The following is a 17966-nucleotide window of genomic DNA, read 5'->3' on the forward strand; positions in this document are numbered from 1 at the left end:
AGGAGTTTAAAATACGAATCTGTGGGAGGCTCTCGAGGTGGCTTCTTGCCAAGTATGGCCGGGAGCAGGGTGACATGGAGGGGGATGCCACGGTAAGAGACTGAAAGGTAAGAGCAACTCCATGAACTGTCACCAGCAAACCACAGTGTGAAAATTTCATGTGCTTTCAGTCTGCTGAATTGACCCTAAAATAGTATAAGGGAAGAAAACAAAGATTCCCTGTGTGCTAGCAGATAAGTCCTGTTATTTTCCTTTTTTTTTCTATAGCGACAAACTCAGATGTTTAAATGGGTAGCAAATCAATTTCATTCAGGCTTATTTTATTTTTCCCTGATTTTCCAGAACTGTTTCCACCTCTCTCCCACTCCCCTCAAAAAAAAAGAAAGGAAAAAAAAAAAAAAAAAAAGAAGAAGAAAGAGAGAAACAAGCTGCCGGTTACAAAATGTCAACAAAACATCAGTTAACCTACTTTGCCATTTTGCTCCCACAAATGAAAATACTTGGTGGTCAAAGTCCTGTAACTTCTGAGTGTCTGGTGCCCCAAGTCCACCCCATCTTCTTCCTTAAACCACAACATCTCCCTGCCAGCTTTCCCTCGACACATCATTCTTCTTTGTCTTCTATTCCCTTTTCAAAACTTCTATTTCTCAACTCCCCCTCTTCTTCCTCTTCTCTTGGGCAAACTTAGCTTGCTTCTTGGGCACTAACCTGCCTTTCCTTCCTCTTCCATTTCTCAGTTTTTGAAGGACTTCTTACCCCTGCCTCAGCATCCCTCGATTTCTACTTCTACTTCTGCTGCATGAGGGCGTTTGCAGCGGGGTGACCTAGAGAGGGCTTCTTTCACCTCTACGGAAGGAAGGCATCGACCGCTGCCTTCATGCTCCTCAGACCTTCCAGTCCTTTCAGCTCTTCTCTTGAGGAACTTGAACACGCTTGAACTCCCAGAGAGGAGCAACCGAGTACATCGAGGCAGCAGCTCTTCACCGTCACTCGCAAAGAGACACAGAAACATAGATGAAATTCAAGCAAAAGCCTGAAACATCATTTAAAGGCTTTCTGCCAACGCATGTTAAACAGGTGCTTATGTTTCACGTGCATCCCGATGTATCTAATGAATCCAAACTAAATCTGAGCTGTAAGGGCACCCGATTACACACATATCCCCGCAGACGCGAGGAGCCAGGCTCTCACGGTAAAATGCCGCTTGACAGGCGGCTGGAGGGGACCCCATCCGCCCCGGGGTCCCCCTCGCCGCCGGGGCACCCCCAAGCACGGCGCTCCGGCGGAGGCTCTCCCCCGGGGATGCGGATCGGCGGGAGGCTTTCAGGGGGTCCTTCAGGGCGTTAAAAACCTGCGGGGTGAGAGCGCCTTGCAAGCCCAGAAACAGGCAGGGGACCCGGGGGAGGCGAGTGCGGGCAGCACCGCTCGCTCGCGGTTCCCCCTCTGAAGGCGACAGGAGGCAGGGGACGCGGTTACCCCCTCGGGGGTCTCACTCGGCGGGGGTTTGGACAAGGCTTAGAAAGATTAGCAGGGGCACAGCACGGCTCCTTCGGCTGGGCGCTAGCGTCCCGCCGCCTCCCCGCTCCCGCACCTCGGGGCTGGGGGGCGAACGGAGGGGGGTTCTTGCCTGCGAAAAGACGAGACGCCTCGGAGGAGCCGGGGAGCCAGCCGAAGCCCCGAGGGGTGCCGGGGTGGGGGCGGCCGGGGCTCTCCCACAGCACACACCCTCCCCCCCGAGGGTCCTGCCCCCGCCGGCCGCCCCCCGCCGTGCCCGTCCGCGGCGAGGGGAGGGCGGCGGGCGGGGAGAGGGTCCCCGCCGCAGCCGGGGGAGGAGGACCGGGGCGGGGGAACGACGGCGGGGGACCCTGCGTCAGTGCGGGGCCGTCCCCTTCCCCTCCCCGTGCGCTCGGCTCTGCCTCCCGCCAGCCTCCCACGCCTCCCGTGAGGTGCGGCCGCGCTACATAAACACGGCCCCGCCGCCGCCGCCGCCGGGGCTCTCGGCTCGCAGCCCGACGGAGGCGCCCGGCCGGCAGCGGGCAGCGGGGCGGCAGCGGCCGCGGGGACCGACGGGGCGGGAGGCTCCGGAGCCCAGGCGGCCGGAGGAGGAGGAGGAGGAGGAGGAGGAGGAAGGGCAGCGGCTCCCCGCCGGCGGCGGGCTCCCTCCGGTATGGCCCTGGCCGACAGCGCCCGCGGGCTGCCCAACGGCGGCGGCGTCTCGCCGGCGGCAGGGAGCGGGGCGGCGGGGAGCGGGGCGGCGGCGGCGGCGGCGGGCGGCTGGTCGTCCTTCCCGGAGATCGTGGAGCTGAACGTGGGCGGGCAGGTGTACGTGACGCGGCGCTGCACCGTGGTCTCGGTGCGCGACTCGCTGCTCTGGCGCATGTTCTCCCAGCAGCAGCCCAGCGAGCTGCCCCGGGACAGCAAGGGCCGCTTCTTCCTCGACCGCGACGGCTTCCTCTTCCGCTACATCCTGGACTACCTGCGGGACCTGCAGCTGGTGCTGCCCGAGCACTTCCCCGAGCGCAGCCGCCTGCAGCGGGAGGCCGAGTACTTCCAGCTGCCCGACCTGGCTCGCCGCCTGGCGCAGGCTCGGGCCGCCGCCGCCGCCCGCCCCGCCGCCCTGCACCGCGACGGCTCGCTCTGCGCCGACGAGCCGCCGCCGCCGCCGCTGCTCGGCTACCTGGAGGCCGAGCCGCTGGAAGGAGGAGGAGGAGGCGGCGGCGGCGCGGCGGCCTCCGCCCCGTCGCCCACCGCCAGCCGCAGCCCCTCGGGCGGGCCGCTGCTCACGCCCTCGCAGTCGCTCGACGGGGCGGGCGGGCGACGCTCGGGCTACATCACCATCGGCTACCGGGGCTCCTACACTATCGGGCGGGAGGCGCAGGCCGACGCCAAGTTCCGGCGGGTGGCCCGCATCACCGTCTGCGGCAAGACGGCGCTGGCCAAGGAGGTCTTCGGGGAGACGCTGAACGAGAGCCGCGACCCCGACCGCCCTCCCGAGCGCTACACCGCCCGCTACTACCTCAAGTTCAACTTCCTCGAGCAAGCCTTCGACCGGCTCTCTGAGGCCGGCTTCCGCATGGCCGCCTGCTCCTCCACCGGCACCTGCGCCTTCGCCCCCGAGCAGGGCGGTCCCGCCGACGACAAGATCTGGACCAGCTACACCGAGTACGTCTTCTGCCGGGACTGAGCACCCACCCGGCCCGTGGCGTGGGGAGAAGGCGGCGGCCCCTGCACACCCTCGCACCCACCGTCCCCTCCCGGCCCGGAGGAAGGAGCACGTGGAGGGGGGCTTTCCTTACCCCCAGCGCCTGCCTCCGCGCACAAGGCGGGTCGGCCCCCGGCACGGCCCCCACCCCTCCTGCACGCGCCTCCTGACGGCCCCGGGGACAGGAGGTCACCACGTTGTGCCTCGGCCGCCATGTCCCTGCTTGGCCGTCACGACCCTGTTGGGCCATCACGACCCTGCTCAGCCGCTGTACCCCAGCTCGCGCCATCGCCCGCCCTCCCATGCCTCCCAGTAGCTGTGTTGGTAGCGAAGAAGAAGAGAGGTAGCGGGAACAGACAAATACCCCTCCCAGGAAAACTTGCATGTGCGCCCAGCCCCTGCCCCTCTCCGCACACAGGAGCTGAGGGATAGCTCTGTCAGCGTGGAGTGTTTTAAAAACCACCCATTTAGGGGCTGAGGAACTTGTCAGTTGCTTTTCAGCAACTTCTGTTGAAGATGGCGTGACAAATGGCTGTCTTTTCTCATCCCATACCCTTAAGCGGGATTTCGCCTTGTTGGGCGGACCCATAACGGTCTGTTTTATCCACCCCCCCCCCCCCCATCAAAGTGATGCCTGTCTGTGAAGGACCGTCACATAGAAGTGGTGCCTGACTGTGAGGGGTTGGCACTCTGGCTCATACTTCATCTGTAGAGATGAGTAATTTTGCAGGAGGCGTGTGCGTGGCCCTTCATGACCGGTTGCATCCATCGGCCCTCTCTGCTCCCTGTCTCTCTGAACTCCCCTCTCCAAGCTGTTAGACGGGACCAGGGCCTGCACAGCAGGTGCGTAAGGCTGATGTGAAAGGACAGGTTTGCTGGATAACCAACCATTTGAACTATAAAATGTCCTGAGAGACACGTGCTTATTCCCTTGAGAGGTAAAACGATGACGCTTTGAAAAATTAAAGTGCTTGTGAATCGTAACTTTCATGGGTGGTGTGAAGTCCTTCTAATTCTTTTGACGTTATTGTCTATAATATGCATAGAAAGCTCAATGCATATTTCCTTAAACACCCTCAGAACGATGAGGGCGAGATGAAGCCAGGCTTGCCAGAGTGAAGGTAGGGCCTGCTTCCTGGGAAGCTGAAATTGTTTATGTTGAATTAATGCAGATGTACGTTATAAATGTAATCAAAAGCACCCTGCTTGTTACTTTAAGTTTTGTCATGTTAGTGTTGTAAAACTTTGAAGCCAATGGAATTGATGCCAAAACCACTTTTTCGAGAACCAGTTTCTTAGTTTCCATGGCAGTACTACCAGGGCAATGACACTGCTGAGAGTTAAGTACCTCTTCCTAGACAAACTTAGTGCTGCTTAGGAAGGATTAAGCCCAGTCCTTACAAAAACAAGAATGATGCCAACTTTCTTCAGGGGAGATTACCCCTCCTAAGCTGTATTTGGTTCGTGCTATCTAACAGTCTTTCTTTCCTGGAGGAGGCAGCTACAGCTTGCTCTGGAACAGACGATCTGAGCAGCAGGTTTTACAGTAGGGAAGATTGAGCAGCTTGCTCTAATGAATTCTTGGAGACTGGGGTACAAAAGCACTCTCCTTAAAATCTGAACTTGATTTCAACACCTGTATTGTCCATTCAGACCTTCACGGAAAAATATCCTAAATGTATCTGAAGTGTTGAAGAATTTAGTGGTACGTATTAAAGGCTTGAAGTTACATTTTTAAAACTCTTGAATAATAAATTGTTCTAACTCCAAATTTAGAAATACTGCTAGCACTTGTATTCTAACCAAAGAATTTCACAGTAGGGTTTTATTTTTAAAACCTTAATTCCTTTGAAAAGAGCTATAGCTACATATGTGTTGAGTTGAGTTTCAGTGCTCAGTCTCTGTGTTCACCACTTGGTCTTTCATTACGTGCATGCAGAACTGCATAAAACTGAAAATAATTTGCATCACCTTTTTTTTTTTTTTATATTAGCAAGATGGTTTATCAATGTGATTAAACTGAAGATGCGCATCTGAAAGCACTGGGCTTTGTCCAGTTGTAGATAGTTGTATAATGGATTATTTTTAAAAGGAGAGAAATGTATACCTGCCAAATTAGATGAGCAATAAGATAGAGTGAGAGGCCAATACACCTGAAGATGGAATGAAACTTGTTTGTCTTATGCCTTACTCTGAGATTATTTCTTGTGCTTAACTTATTTATACCACAAGCGAAAGGACATTGATCACAGCTACTAGGTCTTTACAATGCCGTTCTCGAGAATAATGACTGTCTTTTTCTAGTTTCTGTTAAGTAATTCTGAAGTATGTTTTTTAAGATTTTGTATAAAATCGGTTTTCAGTAAAGTGTCCAAATTCGCTCTAGATAGCTTTCTTTTTTTAAGAATCCAGTAGCTTACTAAATCCATCATAGGAGCTATGAATAGGGGCAGTTTTAAATTGAACTTGTGATTTAGTGTACATATATACAATATATTAACATTTTACAGGAATCATTTAGTTTTTTAATTGTTTTAGTGCTACAGAATTTCATAATGTATCTAGCTGAGCATTTACATATTACGCTATGTACATAATATGGTAATGTTTTACTGGTTTCCTATACCTGTTTCTATGGAAAAACTGAATACGAATATCAGCTTGTAGAACTGAAATTGATTACATATTTGCTTGAATGTGAACCATAACTAAACTTCCAGGTGGCTGAATGCATCTCTAAAACAAAGATTGCCTGTATTTTGATCAATGATTGCCTATCCGTTTGCTGGCAGATGACCAAGAAATTTTCATATTTTAAGTAAAAATGGGTGTAATAAAAACATAAACTGATGATTTTTTAATCTTTGTGTTTGTGCTAAAACCTCTAAGCATTATTAGTATTAGGAAATGGGGCCCTTCATTTACTGATAACTCATGACATTTAGGCTTAAAATGATGGTGCCATAAATGTAATAGTTATTTGACAGTTTGCCACGGAAAACAATATTTTTCTTAAACGTTACTCAGTAATTTCAGTAAAATTTTTAAAAGGTAAAATGCCCAAGGCAAAGTCACCGAGTTTTGCTGGTTTCTTCTATTGCGAGCTCATAGGATAAACACAAAGACTCTGCTAACCTGTTGACGTGCAGAAGGACAAAAATCTAAAGGCACAATACTGAGTCCTGTATACATTTTGTAGCTGTTGTTCACAGTTCCTGTACTTATGGATGAATGCAGTAGCACTTCAAGTGCTATTAAAAAAACAAAGGCAGTCTTTCTTTTAATTAGAAGTTAAGGCATAGGTCTTTTCAGCGATGCATATCATGAAGGGTGACTTTGCAGATGTTTGATAGGATGTTTATATTTTTATACATGTAGATAACAAGCCACTTATTCATTCTTACTTTCACATGTATAGCATTGAAAATAAAGATCCTCCTAGGAAAATGTTGCATACCAAATTAAATTCTTGTTCTTTAAATATTAACACAGTTGTGTGGTTTATGCTGTCCTTTCTACTCCTCGGAAAGATGTCATTAGCTTTGCTCTCTCTTCCACAGTATCATATTCATAACTTCAGCAAAGACTCCAAACTAATATGTAAAGCAGAAGAATTGAGCAAAGAATATTATGTGTATAGGGATCTCTAGTAACACGTGTGGCCAGATAAACAGAAATGTATAACGCTCAGACCGCATACTTTCCTTTTAAGTGTCACGGAGAATATTTGTAGTACTGGTCAATATAAATCAGTCCTCAGGAAACCATAGTGATTAAACAGCTTAATTTGAATAGCACACAATAATAGTTGAAATAAAATGTCGATTTTTTTTGTGAAGCCAGAGAATAAAAACATTGGATATAGTGCTCATTTAATGAAAGAAACATTACCTAAGAAAATAGATGATCCGAGAGAAATACATTTAGAAATTCTGCTAAGGAACAGAGGGGTGATCTTGTTAGCTACCCTGTGATCTCTAGTGAACTATTATAAACCTGACGGTTTGTAATAAACCTGTGGTCAGTTTCATAAAAAATTAGTAACGAATTGCTAGCATAATCCACGTGTGTGAAGCGCGTGTATATTTAATACATCTTTCGTTGGTAGCATGGTTATAATGCAAAGGAACCAGCTGAAGTAATTTTAATCAACTGTTTTATCAGACAGCTTGATAGTATTTGAGAGCTTTGTTATCATGCAGTAATATAAGGAAGGAGGTTGTTCCATGAGCAAAAAAAAACCTTGGAGTCTGTCTTTCTGCAGGCTTAGGTCTCATTTCTTTTATAGTACCACTTCAATTACTCTGCTCACCCCCATCCCTTTCATTTCACTTCTACTAGGCAAAAGATGGCATGTTGTTTGGCAGAGCCAGCCTCCGCTATGCTGTGCTGGTTTTGGCTGGGATAGAGTTAAGTTTCTTCATAGTAGCTAGTGTGGAGCTATGTTTTGGATTTGTGCTGAAAACAGTGCTGATACTACAGGGATGCTTGCGCAGAGCCACGGCCTTTCCTGCTTCTCACCCCACCCCACCAGCGAGTGGGCTGGGGGTGCACAAGAAACTGGGAGGGGACACAGCTGGGACAGCTGACCCGAGCTGACCAAAGGGGTGTTCCATACCACATGACATCATGCTCTACAGATAAAGCTGGGGGAAGAAGAAGGAAGGGGGGGGACGTTTGGAGTGATGGCATTTGTCTTCCCATGTAACCTTTAGGTATGATGGAGCCCTGCTTTCCTGGAGATGGCTGAGCACCTGCCTGCCAATGGGAAGTAGTGAATGAATTCCTTGCTTTGCTTTGCTTGCGTGCACGGCTTTTGCTTTACCTATTAAACAGTCTTTATCTCAACCCATGAGTTTTCTCACTTCTACGCTTCCGATTCTCTCCCCCATCCCACCAGGGGAGAGGGTGAGCAGGCAGCTGTGTGGTGCTTAGTTGCCGGCTGGGGTTAAGCCACAACACATGCTGAAGGTTATGGCTGAATTCCACCTTTCTCCTTCAGTGAACTACAGATTTTTTTTTCCCCTTGCCTTTACCCAGCCAGCAGTATCCATGGAATTTGTAAGAATGTAACATCTGCGAGGTTTTTTAGTTCTTTCAATTGTGTTTGAAATTACCCGTCAACTCAGAAGTTGTTAAGGGGGACAGATGTCCACCCAAATGGACAATGCAAGTGTATGAGCCTTATTTCCTTAGGAAACAAGGCTAACAACAAATTACTGTAATTAATGTCTGGCACTGTCTATCCAAAACCCTTTGTCAAAGGAGGACAGAGTAGTCCAAGTGTACTAAATCCCTATAGACTGAGGAGGCAAGTGGTCACGCTTACTTTTGCGACACTGGCCAGTCAGCCAAATGAATGGGTGGACTAGAATGGCTTAAAAATATTTCCAGCCTCCAAATTTCTGCAGTGTTTTCCAAGTGCAGCTCAAACAGCTTTGAGCCTTGTTACAACAGCCCTTCTTGGCTGCCAGTCTGTTGGTACCTTTGCTGGAGAAACTTTTTGTTATGAATACGGACCCTTTAGGACTCCTGCCCTTTTGGCTGACAGAAATGGATCAAAAGGTGCAGGAAAATGTTTTCCAAAGGCTAGATTTGACTCTTTTTTTTTTTTTTTTTTTTTTTAATTATAGGAAATCTTCAGCATAGGTGTTAAGGAAAAATTAGTGGAAATGTGTTATTTATTTAGAAAGTACTAGCATTTAGTTTTATGAGACTGAATGCTAATTATGTTTTTCATTAAAATGAGCTGCATGTGTTTTTTTCCTTGCAGTGAACTGTACTAGATGTAAGTCTCTGCTGCTAAACAAAACTCATGTATGATTGCTGAAGTATTAATACCGGTGTTGCAAGTAGTCTGTTGGAAATACACAGCACAACTGCTGAGACAGTCAAAACCAGTCGGTCAAATTATCACATTTCTTCCCTGTTCCACTCTCCACTCTGTTCCAATTGGAATAAAATTAAGTTCTGTTATACATTTCTTGCTCTAAAATTTTTTTAGCACATACTATGGAGTATTTGATACTTCCATCAAAGCTGTTGGCAACAGTGAGTCAGGGTTTTGAAGCAGATATATTTCCTTGTGAGGAAATAAGAGCTAGGAAAAATCCTTGCACAAAGTGGGAGCAGTCTCATGCTATTTTGGGGAAATTTCTTGGTATCACGAGAAATTCAAAATATTTTTCTGTCTAATAATACATTCACACATTATTCCTATCTTGCAAACCATCCCCCCATCCCCCCAAAAGACTTTAGTCCTTGATGTCATTTGTTTGTTCTAGGTTTTATTTGATATCATCTGGATGAAAGAAATTTTTTTCTTCTCCTTCAAAAACCGTTCAGCATTTAGCTGCCGGGAAATAACAAAGTTAGCAGTACAGCTTGCTTAGGGAAATGGACAGATGCGGGTTAATATTTTGTCATCCTTTTTAATTCAACATAATATGAAAGGGAGGGAAGTTCACACAGAAGTGTATAAGAATGAGCCAACATGTCCTGTGATGCCAATATACAGATGATGCCCAGCTCTATATAAGCTCTGACTTGGCTTTTGCAGTTTAACAATTTTCTCAGACTAGAATTTGAGTGTTAACTCATTGAAGTTCAGCTAGAGAGGATGAGAACAGCATATCTAGACCACAACAAAAAAGCAGCTCCATTGTTGAAGAACATGTGATCTATTATTTTCCTTTGTAATTTTGAGGTAAAATCACAACCTTGGTTAGTTTATTGAGGAGCAGGCTGTGATGTAAAAAAAAAAAAAGTAAAATAAAGTAAAAGCCTTTTCCTCCAGCCCTTTTCCTGTCCACATGTTCTTCAGGAGGGAACACAGTGCTGGTGTGATGGCAACGCCCTTTCTTTTTGGTTTCAGACATAACTGCGATAACCGACAATGCTGCCACCTCAGTTTTGACTGTTTTTCTGGTCATAGCTGAACTTTAGGGTCACCCCAACACTTAATAAATGTTCCTTTAGCAGAGCATATCGTCATAACTATGTAAACTTCCGTAGATTTGGATGTAGTTTGGTTTTGACTCAGATTTTCCAAATAGCTCAGTGACAATCTCTCATATTACAGCAAAGTCTGTGATTATTAGAATCCTGAAGTTAATTTTTTTTCCTTTAAAAGGGCAGAGACCATTCCAGGAATGTGACTCTTTTTTTTTTTTTTTTTTCCTTTTAGTCAGGGATCCCGATTATGGATTTTTTTTTTTTTCCCCCAAATCTGTAGTCTTGTGCAAACACTCCTAATTTTCCTCGCCTTGTAAAATTCACTTCCACATCTTCCTATGGCTGGCAGCTCAAGGCACGAATATTTCGGATGGCTGCAAGGACCAGGAGGTCTTGCAATGACTCACAAGTGCTACATGGCAATCCCTTCCTCCTGTGGTCCCTCTTGAGGTCAGAGCCGAGCTGGGTGGGCGGCCGGCTCCCAGGCCCCAGGCCGACCTGCTGGTCCTGACCGCAGCAACCCCTTCTGCCTTGCTTCCTTCCTGGCAACGACAGAGATGGCTCGGTAGTCCCTGAGCCAGCACGGTCCTGCTGCTGGCGCCTCGCCTGAATAAAGGGGCAGCATTTGTATTCTGGTAAGCTCCCTGCAGCCACAAATTGGCACTTCTTCTCCGCCAGACTTCTGACCCACTTATTTCCAGGGTTTGCTTCCACGGTCTGTACGTTATCTGCTGTGTCAGGGTATGGTTGGAACATGGGAAAGATTCAGCTGTTTACAGTAGGCTGCCTAATAGCTTATCTGCTGTGGCACTAAAGGGATGATAAAGTCTTTCAGTTAAAAATAGTTTTACAGTTCCTTAAAATTTTGTGGTCTGAATAACCCTTGAAAAGTACTGTATAAACTATAATAAAACTGGGTAAAGGCACCTTTTCTTTTATAAGTGAGAACGATGGCTTTATTAGCTTTGCTGGAGCACTGTCGTGTTTATCCCCTCAGACTTGTTTGTATCATGTTAAAGGCTGGAGAGCACTCAGCTGCAGATAAGTGGACCAAACAATCATATTTTTTTAGAAAATATTAGAGGAAGAGTATACGTATACAAATGGACTAGTGTTTCTGTTTCTAAAAGAAAAGTTTATAGGTTGCTTGCAGATTATAAGATTGGATGTTTTTCAATACATCACCTCCTAGGGTTTGAGGACCGAAAGAAACATCCAGATCATCTAGTCTGCTGTTCTACATAGCATACACTGCAGGACTTCCCTGAATAGAGTCTTTAAATCAGGCAAGGAAATCCCTTAAACTGCTATCTAATCTCATGGGTGATACTGCTGGTGGAAAAGAAGACATCACAGTGCTCAGTTAATCGTTCTGCTGCAAATGTCACCAGCTCTGGCTTCCACCCAGAAGGGTCTGTAATGTCTTCTTCACCGACACCATGAGGCTGGAAAGGGCATTCTATAGGAAGGTATGTATGGAGGCAATTCATTTGATCCAAATCTGGAGACAAACCATCCTGGCTTTTCCCTCGGTTCCTCACCACTTGTCCCTGTAACCAGTTTTGTGTTGGCACTGGTTATGTGGCCATAGGGTGAACCAGTTCAGGGACCTGGTGCAGATGAAAACCTTAAACAAGCAAACAGAAAAAAGCAGGTTAGCTGTCAACCAGAGCAGCTCCCTAGGCTGGCTCACAGCATAATAAAGTTACTAGCACCAGGAGAAATGGTCTGATGACTAAACAGAGTGAGCTCCTGTGGTCTGTCAATAGAAGGCATGTTTTTTAGTCCTTTAGTCATCTCGTGTCTCTTCTCTAAATCCTCTTCAATTTATCAACATCTTTTGAACTGCTGATTTCAGAGACTGCTCATTCCAGTAAGGGAATGTGCCAATACAAAGTAAAATTTCTCTGTCCTATCCTCTGTTTTTTTTTTTTTTTGTTCATCTGCCTAAGATTTGCATTGGCAGTCCCAGGGATTTAAGTGTCACTGGAGTTTATGTTCAATAAACCACCACCATGAGCACCTATGCTCTGTCCCCATTATCAGTCAAAATGCATGACAGTGTGTAAGATGGTTTCTTATTAAACTTTATACACAGTTCAACTTCTAACAACTAAATAGCCTTAAAAACCAAAGCAAAACTAATAGGAGAGGATCTATGTTCCATATATCAATGTTGATTGACATTACTGTGTCACACGACTGTTTGGTATCATTTCTTACTAGCCATTACATCGGATAGGTATTTTGCACACTGGATAAATGGATGTCTGAGGATTGATGTCAGGTTGGCAGTCTTAATGTTCCCAAATTACCTGATTTTTTTTTAACCACTGTCTTCAAACACAAAGAGTTTATGTTTTTTCCAGTCCTTCAGAGCTTCCTCAGGGTTCTGAGACTTTCTGAGAAGGCTCCATTAGTAATTATGCGGGTTCGTAAAGACACTGGATGTAAATTGGCTAGACCTGATTAAAAGAAATACTTGTTGCTCATCTTTTTTGGATTAGTCTCAGAAGGGAAATTCTTCATTATTCTCAACAGACCTGCAGAGCAAAATATTTATACTCTTCCTGAACTAATAAGCCTCCAACTTCCATTTAGTAATGAATCAATACAATTTTTCACATTGTTCCTAATAAAATGAAATAATTCCATTTTTAATCATGCTGACTACTACTTTCTTTGTGTTCTTTTTCCTTACCTTATTGAATTTATACAATGCAATTAGTACAGCATTTGGAATTTATAGCTTTTGATTTATACAGGTTGTGATAGCCTTCTCTTTCCCTATTAGAATTTGTATCTATGACTTTTTAATAGCAACTGTCTGGATCCTGTTCTGGGATGTACTGGGTAACTGTAACTCCCATTGATCTCAGTAAAAGGTGCTGTCACTGCAGGATGTACCTGACACTTTTGCAAAACCAGTGTTCTCTCTTTTACATTCAGGACTTTGCATTTACATTTATTTGCTGAAATTGTAACCTGGGATTTAGAAATGCAAATAACACAGTATTTTTAAAGGTTTGTTTCTTGATATGCAGTTAGTGGGAATTTTTGCTTCATTCACTAGCCTTCAATATAACAATTAGTCAACTCAGTCCCTCATATAATTATATAAGTAGGGAGAAAACATTTGAAAAAGTTTTTCATTTTCCTGAAGGAAGTAAATTTTGCTGATAAGCCAAGCTACAGACCTTCCATTGAGATTTCTATTAGTTCTTAGTATTCTTAATATTTTATTCAAGGAATCTTGCAGGATACAGTGGAGAACAGAAAAGAATGGCAAACTTAGAAACCTGCTCTTCTTTTTAAAGGCAAACATGTTCAAATTTTCCCTCCTTCACTAATGTAAGATCAGAAGCTTTTGTAGAAGTGCTGTCCTTGAGGTAGAGTTTGAAGTTTCAGTGGACTTACTAACTGAGAGAAAACTTCTTTACTGTACTCTTAGTCAGAATTTCTTTTTAAAAAACAAAATTATATGGGCTGGTGACTCTACAGCAGCAATGCTCTGTGCTGGTGGGCATCTCAAGTACCTGAAAACACTACCCTTAACTTTTCTTGAAGCCATTTCTAGCTGTGTCTTTTTTATTGCATGCCAATCCACCATTCCTATATCATATTTCCAAAAAGCTGAAATATATGTGGTATATAAATGTTATGAGTTTTGTACATAGGAACTATAATTTTCATAATTATATTCATAGCCAAAGCCTTTTTGACATGTTCAAGACACAAGGATGCAGGCTTGTGAAAGGCAGCATGTAAATATTGCTGTTGCTGTTGTTACCTTCAACTACAATACACAATTTAAGTACCATTTTTTTGTTTGAAGGCTTGCAAAACATACAAACAGGAAAGTTGCCACCATAGGGATATGGCAGAACTTCAAAACTCTGTACAACAATGTTACTTTCTGTTTTGATCATTTAATCTTATTCTATCTATTGTGGTGCACATCCAAAGAATATCTGGAGAATATACCAGAAGAGTATTTTCTCAGACCCTTCCTAGCACTGTTTTGACACATCTAAAAGTTGCTTCTTTGTTGTATTCAGTTATTTATACTTTTCTAAACCTCATTTATGGAGTCACCTACGAACATTGCTTGATGTGCATTTTGGAGTGCTATGCATGTAGCACACAGCTCACTCCTTTGGTCTTACCTGGACTTGCACTCACTGGAGTTGGTATTTGCTTTTTTTTTGAGGCCTGCTTCCAATACATATTTCTGATATGTACGAATTGGTATGGAAATCAGAGGGATAACATGGAAACTCAGCTGTGGTAAAGGCATGTGGCCAGGTAAGAGCGTCATCAGTGACAACTTCTCAGATCCTAGAGACTGCACGCTATGCCTACCCACCAGGTAGTAACCCATCAGGTTACTCCTCAAGAGAAGGCCCTATTGTAGCTTTAAACATGATTTTGGCTATAATTCCCTCACTATAACCCATGCAGTTGTCCTCACCATTTTTCCCTTGATAGTCTCTTAAATAGCTCAATGTTCTTCCCACATTTTCATTTGCAAATTTAGATTACAGAAAATTAGAGGAAGAAATGCTGCTTTAAATTAGCATCTTAGACAATTTGAGATTACTTTTAACCTTAATTTTTATAGCAGCAAATGAGAATAAAAGAGTCACTGGCTGAAATCAGCAAGTCATTCCCTTTATATGGAATAAGAGAGTATGTAGTTCTGAATAACTTGGTTTAAATCAAGCAAGAAAGTCTTCCTGAGGTCAGAGCAGCTCTCTTCTGTAATAGCGATTGCCTAATACTGAATGTTTTTCCTAAGATGAGGTATCTATCACACAGACATTTCACAAACAGAAAAAGGAAGAACACAGGACAACCACTTCAGAATTATAAAATCCTCCACCTCTCCCACCCTTTTCCAAAGATACAGTGTCCTTGTGAAACTTCTGTGTTTTCCTTCCGATACACCACCAGCTAGGAAATGGATTTCACCATTCCTCTTTATAGAGATGCTCTCATTCGACAGCAATTTTCATCTTTCCTAAGGCAATGTATTGGCCTGCAGTTTTCCTTTCCTGCTATTATCTTCCTTAACTGAACCTTTACGTTTTCTAAATCTACTACAGCAGGTACATGTGTATTTCTAATAAGTCTGCTGTTGGATTTGGTGATTTACCTACTTTGTTAACTCTTTTAGCTCTTATATTTTCACCTCCTCTGTATGAAAAGGCTTCTGGCTGAGGCACATGTTTCTGTCTGTGTATACACATGGCATTTCTGAATCTGTGGTATAGTTATGGGAACACAGGAATTGCCATACCATCTCAGCTAACTGTTTTGTCCAGTCATTATCCTCTCTGAATATGACTGACAGTGAGTACAGTAAAGGAAACTGTAAGCATCTCTGTAAAGTCCATGGACTATCTCACAGTACTATGCCATAAAACCATTTTTAAGTATGTGGCGAAGCATTTTGCTTACGCATTTAATAAGGAACTGTATGCTGTATGTTCACTACATAAAAGTATTATGCTTTGCTGACTTCCTTAGGGAAAGGTCACTAGAAGGAATGTATTTTGAATGTTCTTTCGGTTTACATATGTGAAGAAACCTACACAGTACCTACACTGTACCAGTGCAGTATAAATAGAATTGCACTCCACTTTCTACTCAGCTTCATTTGGCTCAGGCTTTGTAAAAGAACTTGCACCTCTCCCATTACATTATATTTTTCCCCTTGCAATGAGGCAGAAATTGCTCTGTGATTTTTAGAGAATGTTTTTATTATTTTGATAAGAAAATGTTCTTTTCTGTGGTTATTTTGTATATAAAAGAAATATTTAGAAATATTTTTTTTTAGTTTTGTGAAAGCTTTAGTCTTTTCCTCAGGATTCCTCCCCTTTATTGTTATTTTATGAATTTAATGGTTTTGATTGTTATATTTTTAGAAGATTTTTTCATCTGCTTGTTGTCTGCTCTCAATCAAATTTCATGAATTTAACAGAGTAATCTTGAGGTTTTTACTGGTCCAGCTAAAACCTGCAGCCTACATTGGTTTTATGGGACTAGGCAAATTCAGATGCATACATAGGTGCATCTACTTCATTCCTCTTTTGTTAAAGTTCTCTTTCTCACCATTTTTTTTAGTTTCTTGTTCTGAAATCCTTTCCAGCTGTAAAGGGATTGATAGTTACACTAAAGGTTATCTCTGGGTGGGTATGGGCAAATTTTGGTGAATTGCATTGCTAAAAAATGCATTTCACAGACAGCTTTAGGTATGTAAAAACAGAAAGATAAGTAAAACTGACAGTACCTCCAATTTCTTTAGGTTAAACCAAAGGGCCTAGGGATATCGGCTGCAGACCAGAGTGTCTCTTTAGCTGCCTGTCTGGAACAGAATAGAAAATCTGTCATCTCAGATATGGGACCTCAGAGTACAGCCTCTCTTCGCCTGATCTGAGCAGAAATTTGTATGAGCCCTTGCAGGTGAGTGCCCAGTCCGGGTTGCTAATGGGTGTCTGCAGTCTTACTGATCCACTTTAAAGGGTTGGAAGGACAAGTTCAACCGTTTTTTTGTGAAAACTCTAACAAGGATCACTGTACCTCTGTGCAGAACACAGGTCATAGAACTATAGAATCATAGAATCGTCCAGGTTGGAAAAGACCTTTAAGATCATCCAGTCCAACCATTAACCTACACTACCAAGCCCACCTAAACCAATCAAGGGTAGACTAGACTAAACCATATCCCGAAGTGCCACATCTACCTCTTTTTTGAACACTTCTAGGGATGGTGACTCCACCACCTCTCTGGGCAGCCTGTTCCAATGCTTGACCACCCTTCCCGTGAAGAAATTTTTCCTAATATCCAGCCTAAACCTCCCCTGGCGCAGCTTGAGCCCATTTCCTCTCGTCCTATTGCTAGCTACTTGGGAGAAGAGACCAACACCCACCTCACTACAACCTCCTTTCAGGGAGTTGTAGAGAGCGATAAGGTCTCCCCTCAGCCTCCTCTTCTCTAGGCTAAACAACCCCAGTTCCCTCAGCCACTCCTCATAAGACTTGTTCTCCAGACCCTTCACCAGCCTTGTTGCCCGTCTCTGAACACGGTCCAGCACCTCAATGTCTTTCTTGTATTGAGGGGCCCAAAACTGGACACAGTATTCAAGGTGCGGCCTCACCAGTGATGAGTACAGGGGGACAATCACCTCCCTGCTCCTGCTGGCCACACTATTCTTGATACAAGCCAGGATGCTGTTGGTCTTCTTGGCCACCTGGGCACACTGCTGCCTCATGTTCAGCCGGCTATCTACCAACACCCCCAGGTCCTTTTCGGCCAGGCACCTTTCCAGCCACTCCTCCCCAAGCCTGTAGCATTGCATGGGGTTGTTGTGCCTGAAGTGCAGGACCCGGCACTTGGCCTTGTTGAACCTCATACAGTTGGCCTCGGCCCATTGATCCAGCCTGTCCAGGTCCCTCTGCAGGGCCATCCTACCCTCGAGCAGATCGACACTCCCACCCAATTTGGTGTCGTCTGCAAACTTACTGAGGGCACACTTGATCCCCTCATCCAGATCATTGATAAAGATATTAAACAAGACTGGCCCTAAAACAGAGCCCTGGGGAACACCACTCGTGACCAGCTGCCAACTGGACTTAACACCATTTACCACAACTCTCTGGGCTCGGCCACCCAACCAGTTCTTTACCCAGCGAAGAGTATGCCTGTCCAAGCCGTGAGCTGCCAGCTTCCCGAGGAGGATATTATGCGAGACGGTGTCAAAAGCTTTGCTAAAGTCCAGGTCCTACATGATCATGAGATGCTTTCTAG

General features: G+C 44.8%; 1 protein-coding gene across 1 annotated transcript; it reads left to right on the plus strand.

Annotated features, from left to right (window-relative positions):
* Nucleotides 1–2167: 2167 nt before the first annotated feature.
* KCTD12 (potassium channel tetramerization domain containing 12) lies at nucleotides 2168–3184 on the plus strand. The gene has a single exon (XM_075725008.1). It carries the CDS (start codon nucleotides 2168–2170, stop codon nucleotides 3182–3184), a length of 1017 nt encoding a protein of 338 aa, XP_075581123.1.
* Nucleotides 3185–17966: the final 14782 nt, after the last annotated feature.

The sequence above is a fragment of the Pelecanus crispus genome, chromosome 1, assembly GCF_030463565.1.
Source record: "Pelecanus crispus isolate bPelCri1 chromosome 1, bPelCri1.pri, whole genome shotgun sequence".
Taxonomy (NCBI): domain Eukaryota; kingdom Metazoa; phylum Chordata; class Aves; order Pelecaniformes; family Pelecanidae; genus Pelecanus; species Pelecanus crispus.

Bases quoted from the DNA above. Each gene is read 5' to 3' on its own strand.
- KCTD12 (XM_075725008.1), top strand. From the start codon at position 2,168: ATGGCCCTGGCCGACAGCGCCCGCGGGCTGCCCAACGGCGGCGGCGTC.